This window comes from Cetorhinus maximus, chromosome 28 (assembly GCF_964194155.1).
Source record: "Cetorhinus maximus chromosome 28, sCetMax3.hap1.1, whole genome shotgun sequence".
NCBI classification, from domain to species: domain Eukaryota; kingdom Metazoa; phylum Chordata; class Chondrichthyes; order Lamniformes; family Cetorhinidae; genus Cetorhinus; species Cetorhinus maximus.
Genome location: NC_135906.1, coordinates 13,760,757 through 13,774,502, shown reverse-complemented (window position 1 = coordinate 13,774,502; position 13,746 = coordinate 13,760,757). Strand labels below are relative to the sequence as shown.

At 45.5% G+C, this 13,746-nt stretch overlaps 1 protein-coding gene across 1 annotated transcript in view; it reads left to right on the top strand.

Moving 5' to 3' along the window:
- LOC144668811 (adhesion G protein-coupled receptor E3-like) overlaps positions 1-13,746 on the top strand; it is a 69,025-nt gene that overhangs the window by 17,224 nt on the left and 38,055 nt on the right. Inside the window, exons 4-6 of the mRNA XM_078531185.1 lie at positions 1,677-1,753; positions 4,350-4,439; positions 5,555-5,729. Of these exons, the coding sequence (XP_078387311.1) occupies positions 1,677-1,753; positions 4,350-4,439; positions 5,555-5,729 (342 nt within the window). The remainder of the gene's footprint in view (positions 1-1,676; positions 1,754-4,349; positions 4,440-5,554; positions 5,730-13,746) is intronic.

The following is a 13,746-nucleotide window of genomic DNA, read 5'->3' as shown; positions in this document are numbered from 1 at the left end:
GACTCATCCGATCTGTAGGACTGCTGCTTCTGTCTACAGAATACATGGGATTATACATCACTTCCTATCCTGTGGTGGGTACTGATGGACAGCAGTTTAAGATATGCACCCTTAAAGGTACGTGCACATCACATCACAACAGCCAATGGTGGAGCATTAAGAATCAGGGACGCAAAAGAGGCTAGAGTTGGAGGAGCTTAGGGTTGTAGTCTCATCGGAAATATCGAACTGAATCTAGTAAAACCGGGAAAAATCAGTGTACAGGTATACCCTGGATAACATCTGCGGTTATCGACTGAAACTCAGCTGGAATAGTTAAACAGAATAGGGAAGGGAACCTTCTCTCCATTAGCCTTTGTTGCAAGAGGGTTGAAGTAAAATAGTAAGGGAAATGTGCTTCAGTTATATGGGGCTGTGACGAGACATGGAAAACTGTGCACAGTTTTGGTCTCCGTAGCTAAGGTAGGATAAACTTGCCTTAGATTGGGTGCAACTAGACTAATTACAGGGATGAGAGGGCTGTCCCATTATGAGAGAGTGGAATATACTTATACTTTCTGGAGTTTAGAAGAATGAAACATGATCTTGTTGACATGTATAAAATTCTCAGAGGTCTTTGGGGTAGATGCTGAGAGGCTGCTTAATTTGGCTGGAAAGTAGTCTCAGGATAAAGAGTCACCCCCTTAGACTGATATGAGGAGAAGTTTCTTCATTCAGAGGTGAATCCTTGGAATTCTCCACCCCTGAGAGTTGTAGATGCTCAGTTGTTGGGTATATTCAAGACAGAAATGGATAGGTTTTTGGACACTAAGTGAGTCATGGGAACAGGTGGGAAAGTGGATTTGCTGCAGAAGATCAGCTGTGATCTTACCCCATGGTGGGGCAGGACTGAGGGGCTGAATGGTCTACCCTGGCTCCTATTTCTCATGCTCTGGTGTCTTGGTGCCTGCCCTCCCTGACCTCCTCATCTTCATGCAAGAACAAAGCCTGTCAGGGAACCTTGTCAGTCCAAAGCCGTCGTTTGGTTCAGTTGTTAAAAAAGTGTAGATAAAATCAGTGAGTGACGTATTTTGCAAAAGCACATATTTTATGTTGCAAACAAGGGCCAAGTGTGGACAGCTCTTTTCTCACGTAGACCCAGGGCTGGATTAAGGCGCAGGAAACCTGGGCACTAGAAAACAGCAACAGTGGGCACCAAAATCAACATTTGTCATTTGTGATCTTAAGCAGGTTACCGCCTCTGCTATTTTAGTGAGTCATTAAAGTATCAACATGTCCGCTCAATCTGTACGAGCCTGAAGCGTGATAGAACTGAGACCTATTGGCAAGTGAAGAGAGATTTAATGAATAATGTTTAGAGTTGTGCGACCATGAAGTGTAAAGTGCTTCCTTTCCCATTAATAGTGTTCTTTTTAACATCCTTTAGCTAGTGGGAGTTGGTTAGCTCCGATGGCTAGTGTATGATGCCAATGGTGTGTCCCTGTACTGGCTGTGGTAGCGGGTGGAGGCCTGCCTCCTCGCCTTACCCCATGCCTGCAGGGTGTTGCCCCTCAAACTATAAGTAACCAATTGTCTCTCTCTACTGGACAGAGATGCCTATGGTCCATTGTGGACTATGGCTTATTCCTTAGCAACTGGGGGCTTGGAAGTTCAAATGTCCGATTTGCTTTTTTCAGATCCCCCTTTTCGATCTCCTTCGGATAACAAATGTACGGACTCTCCTGCAGAATGCCGGTCAGACTCCCAACCATCGGTAAGAACTTTCCAGGTTCACGCCTGAGCTATTATATCTTCCATTTCTACCTATTAGGCATCTCGGAGGCGACATTCGGACCTGTGGCACAGCTGGCAGCCGGTGCTATGGAAGCCCAATGTCCCCTCCTGGGCACAGAGGCTGTCAGCAGCTCAGCCATATAATGTGACAAGCGAGGTTCTCGTGCCAAATTTGTGTGATGCCTCCCTCCACCTCGATGGGTGAGGGCGGGTTGTGAATCACCAATTCCTGCGTCCAAAAAAAATGGCACAGATGAATTTTTAACGCCGTAGGTTTTACAGATACCATTAAGGGGAAGTCTTTCACTGTAAAATGGCTGTTGTTACACCTGGCTGTTTGTGGGACAAACAATCTAACTGCTGTTTTTCCACTGCTTTTCATTCTTTCATGGGACGTGCAAGTCAGTGGCTAGGGTAGCGCCCATCCCGAATTGCCCTTCAGAGCAATTAAGGGCCAAACATGGTTCTCTGCAACTGGAGTCACATGTAGGCCAGGTAAGGGCAGCGGATTTCCTTCCCTCAAGGAAGCTAGCGAACCCAGATGGGTTTTTTTACAACATAAAAGCAAAACGCTGTGGATGCCGGAAGTCTGAAACAAAAGCAAAAATAGCTGGAAAACCTCAGCAGGTCTGGCAGCATCTGCGGAGAGGGACACAGTCAACCTTTCGGGTCCGTCTGACCCTTCATCAGAACTAAGGAAATATAGAAATGAGTTGGAATACCCAACAATTGGTGATAGGCCGGGATCTTACCGGCCCCGTCATGGTGGGACCGGCCGTGGGAGATTCGGTGGCCCAGCCAAAAGTCCATTGACTTCCGGCGGGACTGGACCATCCCGGCGGTGGGCGGGGCCAGATAATCCCGCCTATAGTTTCATGGTCACTTGCTTTCAACTCCACATTTTAAAAAAAATTAATTCGCTGTATTAACTAATTCCACCAGCTAGCTGTTGCGATGGGATTTGAACCCTGGTCCCCGGAGAATTAGCTGGGCCTCTAGAATTACTCAGCCAGTGGCCTACTCAGGACACCACTCTTCCTTTGTTTCCACCCCGCTTGTCCCCTGTTTTAGACAAGCCGCTGTTTCTTGTCATGATCTCCTTGTCTTTTGACAATATGGCATATTGTAAATTCAGACGACGAGAGGGTGGGATTCCGGGAAAGGACTGCAAATTCCTGCCTGAAATCAATGGTCCGTCAAATTTACCGTCACACCCGCAATGATTCCTGCGACGGGTGGGACTGGAAAATTTAGGCCATTGTTTTGACCAGACACCATGCACTGTGTGCAAATGAAACAGTTATGTTTCTGGCCCGTGCTTTTAACCTTTAAAAGTTGATATCCAAAGTTCCATTTTCCTTCAGGAGATTAGAGGGACAGGATCTTTCCTTCCGGTCCAAGCAAACTCGTTTTTACAGCTTAGATTCTGATAATCAATCCTACTATTTGCTGATAGGATTGAAATAAGATCAAAAAGGTTTGAAGTTGTCTTCATCAGCTTTGCCACCAGGTTAGTCTAAATCCAATTCGTCAATGGCCTCATGGTCGTTGGGATTCACTCCTGCCAATTTTGTTGGTTTTGAGATTTTAAAAGCTGGTCTGAGGTTTTAGTTTTATTTGGGGGTTATTCTTGCTTGGGGAAGGTTTCTTCCTTAAAGACATTTGGAGGGAGTCAATCATGTGGCGTACGAACGGGCTGCTGTGAATCCTCGATTTCAACTCCTTCTCGTTCCTTCTTTGATTCCGTTTTCCTGATTATGGAACTGAAAGTATTTCTTACTGTTATCAGCTGCTGGGGCCTGAAGATCTGAAATTCCCTCCCTGGACCTCTTTACCTCTCAAGCTATCTCTCCTTTCAGACACTCCTTGAAACCAACCTCTTTGACCAAGCTCTTGGGTCATCGGTCCTATAACCTCCTCGTGTGACACGGTGTGAAACTTTGCTTGATAATGTTCTTGTGCAGCGCCTTGGGACGTTTTAACTACAAGGTGTTATATAAATGCAGGTCATTGTTTTATCTTCATTTCTCAACTGCACCTTTGCCCATTTTTTCAACACGTTTCAACTGTTTCTTGTATTCATTTCCAGCGATCCTTCTCACATTGTTCTCCCCGGAGGATGTCGTAGGTGTCATTCCTCCTTATTGTAGGAGTTCTTACATGTTATAAAACACCGTACTTAGCTTATAGTTCTATTATTTCGCTGCCGGCCATTTTGTTAATCCACCGGTGTTTGGCTTGTGCTCGACAACCTGAGGTGCTGGCTGTATTTGTTCTGCTTGGTATGAAGTGTTGAAAGGTGCTCCACTTGGACTCTGCTCAAGTAAATGATGAAACGACCCCCCCTCTCTGATCGATTGTCCCAAGCTTTCCCCTCCAGCACGGGTGGTCTGTTTGATGGCAGAGGCGGTGGGGGCATGGAGAGAAGTGTGATCTATACTGATAAAGATTTTATATATATATATATCCCCATTGCAGTGGACCACCTACATCATCGTGATGTTGAAAAGACAAGCCTTTGGATGTGCCTTGCCATAATTCCTTAAAGTGTTCAATCTTTTGTCTTAAACAAACAGGAAGCACACTCTAATTCCACATTTTGTCACTTCATGAACTGGACCACAACCTTTGACAGGGAGATGTGCAACAGTTCTGATGCTGTGCAGGTGAGTCCCTGAATCATTTAACCATGCAGTGTTCTCAAAGGCAAAGGCCGCGTTTAATTATCAGGTACATTTTACTAGCAGGGCTTTATTTGAAAGAAAGTAATGATGTTGCTGAGCTCGGAGGCTAGTGGGCCCCTGAGGAAGTGAGGAAACCATCAAAATGCCACTGGCGTTCTTTGATATGCAAGTGAGGACTCTGTGTTTCTTGAGAGCCCTGTGTTTCTCTATTTCTGGCCTCTTTCCCAACCCTTAGCCCCAGCATTGGCGACTCTGCCTGTCTAGACCCTAAACTCTGGAATTCCCTCTCTAAATCTCGCAGTCTCTCCGTCTCTCTCTGTCCTCCTTTAAAATGTTCCTTAAAACCTGCCACCTCCACCAAGTTTTTGGTCTTCCATCCTAATATCTCCTTCCTTGGCATGCTGTAAATTATTTTGTCTGATAACACTCCCGCAAAGCGCCTTTGGGACGTTAAAGGCTCTAAATCAATGTTGGTTACTCTGAACACTTCAACAGATCTGTTCACCTGCCTTCTAATTCAGCACATCATTTCACAAAGTTTTCGTTTTACTTGTGTGTGACTAATATTTTTTATATTTGCTCAAGGGATGTGGGCATCGCTGGCTAGACCAGCATTTATTGCCCATCCCTAATTGCCCCTGTTCGGAGGGCATTTAAGCCTGGAGTCACATGTAGGCCAGGCAAGAGCAGCAGATTTCCTTCCCTAAAGGGGCATTAGTGAATCAGATGGGTTTTTACAACAATCGGCAATGGTTTCATGGTCATCATCGTGCCTTTAATTACAGATTTTTATTGAATTCAAATTTCATCATCTGCCCTGGTTGGATTTGAACCCAGGTCCCCAAAGACATTACCCTGGGTCTCTGGGTTACTAGTCCAGTAATAATACCACTATGCCACCACCTCCCCAATAAAGCAATCAATAATCTGGTTGCTGTGTGATTAATCCGATCTTTATCCAAGTGACCTTTATTCACATGACCATTAAATGTTGTTCAGGAGACAGAATAGTTCCTTCGCTCCCCTCTTTGTTAAATCTTACGTGCACTATTGATATTTGCCATCACTCAAAACTAACGTGTTATTTTACCCTGTAGAAGATCAGTGACTTTTCACATCTGCTCAGCAATGTAACAGTTTGGCAGAGTTTAAAGGACGAAGAGAGGCAGAAAACAGCCAGCGGCCTCCTGCAGGAGATGGAAAGTGTTGTCATATCGGCTGCTCTGGGATTACTCAAGGAGGGACACACAAAATGGACAAGCCCCACCTTAGGTAAAAGTTTCACATTTACCTCACAGGCAGCGAATACTCCAAGTCCATCATACCCGATACAAGGAAAAAAAAACCCTCTGTTCTCTTATGGTTGATCCTCCCCCCCCGCCCCATTTCTAGCACTTATGTAAGAAATAGGAACAGGAGTAGGCCATTCGGCTCCCCACACCTCTCTCCGCATACTAGCAATTCTGCTATGGTTGGGTGATCATCTGAACTTACCCCTCCTGTTCCTCCAGAGCCCCAAATATGTTGTCCTTCTACCTACATCGTCAATGTATTCAAATTTCCATTCTGTCCCTCATATTCATGGTCGTTTTTTTTCCTACGACCTGTGTTGCTCAACAGGTGACACAAATTCTCGTTCAGTTGGCTGGACGGCTGGTTTGTGATGCAGAGTGCCGCCAACAGCATGGGGTCAATTGCCGTCCCGGCTGAGGTCATCCATGAAGGCCTCGCCTTCTCAACCTCGCCCCCTCACCTGAGGTGTGGTGACCCTCGGGTTAAACTCACCACCACTCGTCTCTCTGTAATGAGAGAGCCGCCTATGGTCCTCTGGGACCGCAGCGACTTTCACAAATTTAAGATAATTGACAAAATGACTTAAAGGAGGATTCATTCAATGCAGTGGGTTGTTGTGATCTGGAATGCGCTGCCTGAAAGGGCAGTGGTAATGGATTCAATAGTAACTTTCAGAACTGAATTGGATAAATACTTGATTGGGAGAAAATTGCAGGTCTACGGGGAAAGAATAGGGTGTTGGGACTAATTGGAGAGCTCTTTCGAAGAGCCTTTATGGACACAATGGGCCGAGTGGCCTCCTTCTGTGTTGTGGGATTCTAAGATCTTACAACAAGATTGTCCAGGCTGCAACTTCTGGACCACATGAGGCTCCTTAACCCTGGAAATACAGCCTTGAAACTCAGGCAGCTCAGTTCTATTTGCACTTGTACATCTCAACCCAGGCCAATACTTAGCCTTCAACATCATTGAAACAGATTATCTGCTCATTATCTCACAGTTATTTGTGGGAGTTTGCGATGTGCAAATTTGGCTGCTGCATTTCCCACATGACAACACTTCAAAAGTGCTTCACTGGATGGAAGGTGCCTTGGGGGTGTCCTAAAGTTGAGAAAGGCCTTATAAAAAATGCAAGTTATTTCTTTCCTCCATTCCCTGGTTTGTCCTGTTTGGAGAATTTGGAAAGGACTAGTACTATTGCTTCATTGGCAGGCAAATCCTATACCAAAAGACTAAGATTCTTTGCCCTAGTCACCTCAAAGGTACTCAAAGCAATGGCAACAACACTTTAACCATCCGGTGTGGCTTGCAGGGCTTCCATGTGACTCATGTACAAGACCTACAAAGACCAAACCCTTGAACATTGCTGACTGACAGGATTCGGAACTGATACTATGATACCATACAACCCTTGCTTCTTAGTTTCTCATCTCTTCGGTAGCTCTTTACAACCTTAATGACATCCTGCCTTTCATTTTCACTTCCTGATTAATAAAGAAAGATGTAATTAAGTGAAATACACAATGAAACTTACTGGACCAGCCTTATAAATACTGTGGCTAGAAGAGCAGGTCAGAGGTTGGGAATTCTGTGATAAGTAACTCACCTCCTGACACCCCAAAGCCTGTCCAACATCTACAAGGTCCCCTACCGTTGTAGGCCTTAGATGAGGTTGTCCTTGGTCAGGATTGATAGGGACTGCTGGAGGCAAGGCTGTTGATAAACTTTACCTTTTATTGAACATTCTACTAACTGTGTACAATACAGGCTTAGCATGAGGCTTCACATATAACTATCTCTCAGAATAAAAACAAAAAGCTAAAAGCTACTGCGAATGCTGGAAATCCAAAACAAAAACAGAATTACCTGGAAAAACTCAGCAGGTCTGGCAGCATTGGTGGAGAAGAAATCAGTTGACGTTTCGAGTCCTCATGACCCTTCGGCAGAACTGAAGTATAGTCAGGAGAGAGGTGAAATATAAGCTGGTCTAAGGTGGGGGGCGGGGGGAGAGAGAAGTTGAGGGCGGGGTGGTTGTGGGGATAAGCAAGCAGTGATAGGAGAAGATAATCAAAAGATGTCACAGACAAAAGGATCAAAGAGGTGTTGAAGGTGGTGATATTATCTAAAAAAAGTGCTAATTAAGAATGGAAGGCAGGATACTCAAGGTACAGCTCTAGTGGGGGTGGGGTGGACAGACTAACAAAGTTTTAGTTTTATATTTAAAAATAATGGAAATAGGTGGGAAAAGAAGAATCTATATAAATTATTGAAAAAAAGGGGGAGGGGGAAGAAACGGGGTGGGGATGGGGGGAGGGGGAGTTTAATATCTAAAGTTGTTGAATTCAATATTCAGCCCGGAAGGCTGTAAAGTGCCTAGTCGGAAGATGAGGTGCTGTTCCTCCAGTTTGCGTTGGGCTTCACTGGAAAAATGCAGCAAGCCAAGGACAGACATGTTGGCAAGAGAACAGGGTGGAGTGTTAAAATGGCAAGCGACAGGGAGGTTTGGGTCTTTCTTGCGGACAGACCACAGGTGTTCTGCAAAGCGGTCGCCCAGTTTGCGTTTGGTCTCTCCAATATAGAGGAGACCGCATTGGGAGCAACGAATGCAGTAGACTAAGTTAGGGGAAATGCAAGTGAAATGCTGCTTCACTTGAAAGGAGTGTTTGGGCCCTTGGACGGTGAGGAGAGAGGAAGTGAAGGGGCAGGTGTTGCATCTTCTGCGTGGGCATGGGGAGGTGCCATAGGTGGGGGTTGAGGAGTACGGGGTGATGGAGGAGTGGACCAGGGTGTCCCGGAGGGAACGATCCCTACGGAATGCTGCCAGGGGTGTGAAGGGAAGATGTGTTTGGTGGTGGCATCATGCTGGAGTTGGCGGAAATGGCGGAGGATGATCCTTTGAATGCGGAGGCTGGTGGGGTGATAAGTGAGGACAAGGGGGACCCTATCATGTTTCTGGGAAGGAGGAGAAGGCGTGAGGGCGGATGCGCGGGATATGGGCCGGACACGGTTGAGGGCCCTGTCAACGACTGTGGGTAGAAAACCTCGGTTAAGGAAGAAGGAGGACATGTCAGAGGAGCTGTTTTTGAAGGTAGCGTCATCAGAACAGATGCGACAGAGGCGAAGGAACTGAGAGAATGGGATGGAGTCCTTACAGGAAGCGGGGTGTGAGGAGCTGTAGTCGAGGTAGCTGTGGGAGTCGGTAGGCTTGTAATGGATATTTCTCAGAATACTCTGTTGTCATGTGATATTACATCATTGATGATGTAGACTGTCTATTTACATATTAACATTGACCCTACACATGGCACAAGTCAGGAGTGTTGTATTATCACCACTGATCACCATGCTGTGTTATGGTGCGCAGTGATATCTCAATGATGAGATCTTGACATTTGTAGGTTTAAACGTGAACCCTTTATTGGTAGTCTTTAACTATTTACAGATCCCAGATACTGCTGTCATGCATGGTGCCGCTCTATGCAGGTAGGCTGCTTCCAGTGTTCTCTCTAGACTGTTCCCATGTGACTCTATACATCATACCTTGGGTGGTGCTATTCTTCAGTCCCATGTTAACCCTTGCTCTGCCAAGCACCTTTACATTACAATGGCATGCAGGCACACACAACATCATACAACATCCCCCTTTCTCCTCCGAAGAAAACTTTCCTTTCCAACGGAGTATAACTATTTGTAATACAATCTTTACTTGTTATCCACTGCCACTGCCATCTAGAAGGACGAGGGCAGCAGATAGATGGGAACGCCACCACCTGGAAGTTCCCCTCCAAGGAAATATATCGCCGTTCCTTCACTGTCGCTGGGTCAAAATCCTGGAACTCCCTCCCTAACAGCACTGTGGGTGTACCTGCACCACATGGACTGCAGCGGTTCAAGAAGGCAGCTCACCCACCACCTTCTCAAGGGCAACGAGGGATGAGCAATAAATGCTGGCCCAGCCAGCGAAGCCCACATCCCATGAATGAATTTAAAAGAAATCCCTGCTCCCTCATCTCAAGCCTCTGACTTTATAAATTCAAATGGTCTTGAGGCTTGACAGTTCTTCCACATCTCAGTCAGTCATGTTTGGAGGAATGGTAACAGCGTCTATGTTTCTAGTACTTGGTTCTCTCCCATTTGATTCACCTCTTGCGCTCCTTTGAGTTGCATTTCTCTTTACCAACAACTTTTCTGCTTTTTTCGGACACTGTGGATTTGAACCATCCCTCCCGAGGGGAATGTGCACTCCGTTCATTCCTAGAGAGGACCCAAATTTTCTTTGTCCGTGGTGTCCACTACGTTCTTGCTGGACATAGATGTTTCGCAAATGGAACCTTCATTTCCACTTGTTTCTCCATCTCGGCCAAATGCTTGTTTTCTGTTTTATTTTCAAATCATTTTGCAAGCTTGTGAATCTTTTCAATCAGCTCACCTTTTCCTTCTTCCAGTGCCTTCTGCTTGCGTCAGATTTCCATTTCTGATCTCAGTTCTGTCTTTTGTTTCTCTGGCTGCAGTAGGACTTTGTCCTTGTCCATCACTTTTGGCAGGTCTGTCTCCGGCCTCCTTATCCGCTCGCAGCTTGGAAAGCTCTATGGCTTTTCAATGCCTCCTCTTTTCCATTCTACTGCTTCGTCAGCTATTCAGCCCCTTTCTTGTAACTTTTGGCTTCCTCCTGGAATATTGAACAGTGCTCAGTCTGCTTTGTCAACTGGCTCTTCAGTTCGTACAGAGTGATGTTCAATTCATTTTGCTTCTCTCCGGAATGTTCCAGAGGAAGAGGCTTTTACCTGAGGGATTCTTGTAGCACATGAAGGCCTGTCAGCAGGTTTCCCTTTATGTTGTGAAGTTCACTTACTTCATCTTGAGTTTTCCTTTAATTCAGCAAAGTCTCCTTGAATTTCTTCTGCTGTTAGCCCTTGCTACTGTTAAAGACTTTCTTCACATTGCTAAATGTTTATGCATTCCTTTTGCATTTGACCTTGAAGGGCAATCAGTTGTTCTTTCAACTGGGTATTTTCTTGTTGACCTCTTGCCAATTCAGTCTGGGCTTCAGTGCATTGTTTCATTGCTACTGGTAGTTCCAATGCAGCTTTTTTTTTGCTCCTTATGTGTTTCCATGGCTATGTATTAATTCTTCAAGGAGTCTTTCAGGGTTGCAACTTCTTTAGATGCCTTTTCTACCTGCTGTTTTGCCTGACTGTACATCTGGTTGAGTTTTCCCAACTCCTGCTTTGATTTGCCAGCTGTGGAATTGAGGATCATTATTTGCTCCTGATACCTTTGTGCCATCTCTGAAATTTGTTTATTCAGATCTAGAATAGCTTGGTTCATTGAAGACTTCAGTTTATCATGCCTTTTCAGAGGTATATACTCAGCTTGAATCTTACACTTTAAATCTTCCAGTTCAGCTCTGATGCGAACATTTTCCTGGAGAAAGGCTTCATTTAATGTTTGCATGTTTTGCTTCTTTTGAGTTACCTCAGATAGCATTTCTTCATTCACAGCCATCTGCTTGCTCCGCACTGCTATCTGCTGTTAGAGTTTGGGTACCACGTCAGCATTTTCAAAAGAGAGTCTATTTTTAAGCCTTTTGGCTGCTTCTCAGTCATTTCTTTCTTTTGCACCAAACTCTTTGGCTTGTGCATTTCATTGCATTGACATGGTCAGCAATCATCTTGTCTCCCTCATTCTGGGGTCTTCTGTCTTCCTCTCACTGGGGTCTTTTGTTGCCCTCAGTGCTTTATTGGGAGTTGCCCTCTCCCTGGAGTCTCTTTCAGTTTTCCATCCACGGCCATTTGTTTTTTCCTGTAGTTAAAGATTTAAATGTCATTGCCCCTTTAAGGCTGTCAATGCAGTAACCATTTTTTAAATTAGGGTGTAGTTGCTAGAATACAGTTGTCTTTCCTCTGTCTTTTTTTTTTGAGTCTTGTTGCTGGGGAGATTTTTGGCTCCTCAACTTTGAAAGAAAAGTTTTTCAGGTATTTTGCAGCAATTGTATCAATGTAGGTACAGAGCACTCCAGCCTTTTCACTGCACTAAGTTTGAAGATTGACTACCCCTTTGCTTTAGTTTGGGACAAAATCTGCTCTCCTTATTTTGAAGTGAGAGTGATTGAAGCTATTCCTTTTACGAAGATACGAATTAGGAGCGGGAGTGAGGCCACTCGGCCCCTCGAGCCTGCTCCGCCATTTAATAAGATGATGGCTGATCTGATTGTAACCTCAACCCCACATTCCTGGCTACCCCCGATAACCTTTCACCCCCTTGTTAAATCAAGCATCTATCTAGTTCTGACTTAAAAATATTCAAAGACTCTGCTTCTACCACCTTTTCAGAAAGAGAGTTCCAAAGACTCACAACCCTCTGAGAGAAAAAATTTCGCCTCATCTCTGTCTTAAATGAGCGACCCCTTATTTTTAAATAGTGACCCCGAGTCCTAGATTCTCCCACAAGAGGAAACATCCTCTCCACATCCACCCTGTTAAGACCCCTCAGGATCTTAAAGGTTTCAATTAAGTCGCCTCTTACTCTTCTAAACTCCAGTAGATACTAGCCTAATCTGTCCAACCTTTCCTCATAAGACAACCCGCCCATTCCAGGTATCAGTCTAGTAAACCTTCTCTGAACTGCTTCTAACGCATTTACATCTTTCTTTAAATAAGGAGACCAGTACTGTACACAATATTCCAGATGTGGTCTCACCAATAATCTGTTCAACTGAAGCATAACCTCCCTACTTTTGTATTCAATTCCCCTCACAATAATGATAACATTCTATTAGCTTTCCTAATTCTGCTACAAAGTCACAAAAAGGGAATGAAACTGGACAGACCAACGAGCATCGACCCAGGCATCAGAAAAGACAATGGCAAACTCAGCCCTGTCGACCCTGCAAAGTCTGTACTAACATCTGGGGGTAAGTGCCAGAATTGGGAGAGCTGTCTCACAGACTAGTCAAGCAACAGCCTGATTCCTCAGGGAATCATAACTTACAGATAATGTCCCAGACACTGCCATCACCACCCCTGGGTATGCCCCGTCCCACCGGCAGGATAGACCCAGGAGAGGTGGTGGCACAGGCGTATACAGTCGGGAGGGAGTTACCCTGGGAGTCCTCACCATCAACTCTGGACCCCATGAAGTCTCATGGCATCAGTCAAACATGGGCAAGGAAAGCTCCTGCTGATTACCACGTACCACCCTCCCTCAGCTGATGAATCAGTGCTCCTCCATGTTGAACACCACTTGGAGGAAGCTCTGAGGGTGGCAAGGGTGCAGAATGTACTCTGGGTGAGGGACTTTAATGTCCATTACCAAGAGTGGCTTGGCTGCACCACTACTGACTGAGCTGGCTGAGTCCTAAGTGACATAGCTGCCAGACTGGGTCTGCGGCAAGTGGTGAGGTGGCAAGGGAACCAACAGAAGAGAAGAACATACTTGACCTCATCCTCACCAATCTGCATCTGTCCATGACAGTATCGGTAGGAGTGATAACTGCACAGTTGTTGTGGAGACGAAGTCCTGCCTTCACATTGTATTGTGTGGCACTACCACCGTGCTAAATGGGATAGATTTCGAACAGATCTAGCAACTCATGGGTCGCTGTGGGCCATCATCAGCAGCAGAACTGTACTCAGACACAATCTGTAACCTCATGGCCCGGCATATCCCCCACTCTACCATTACCATCAAGCCAGGGGATCAACCCTGGTTCAATGAAGAGTGCAGGAGGGCATGCCAGGAGCAGCACCAGGCATACCTAAAAATGAGGTGTCAACCTGGTGAAGCTATAACACAGGACTACCTGCACGTCAAACAGCATAAACAGCAAGTGATATACAGAGCTAAGTGATCCCACAACCACCGGATCAGATCTAAGCCCCGCAGTACTGCCACATCCAGTCGTGAATGGTGGTGGACAATTAAACGACTCACTGGAGGTAGAGGCTCGAAAATTATCCCCATCCTCAATGATGGAGGAGACCAGTACAGCAGCGCA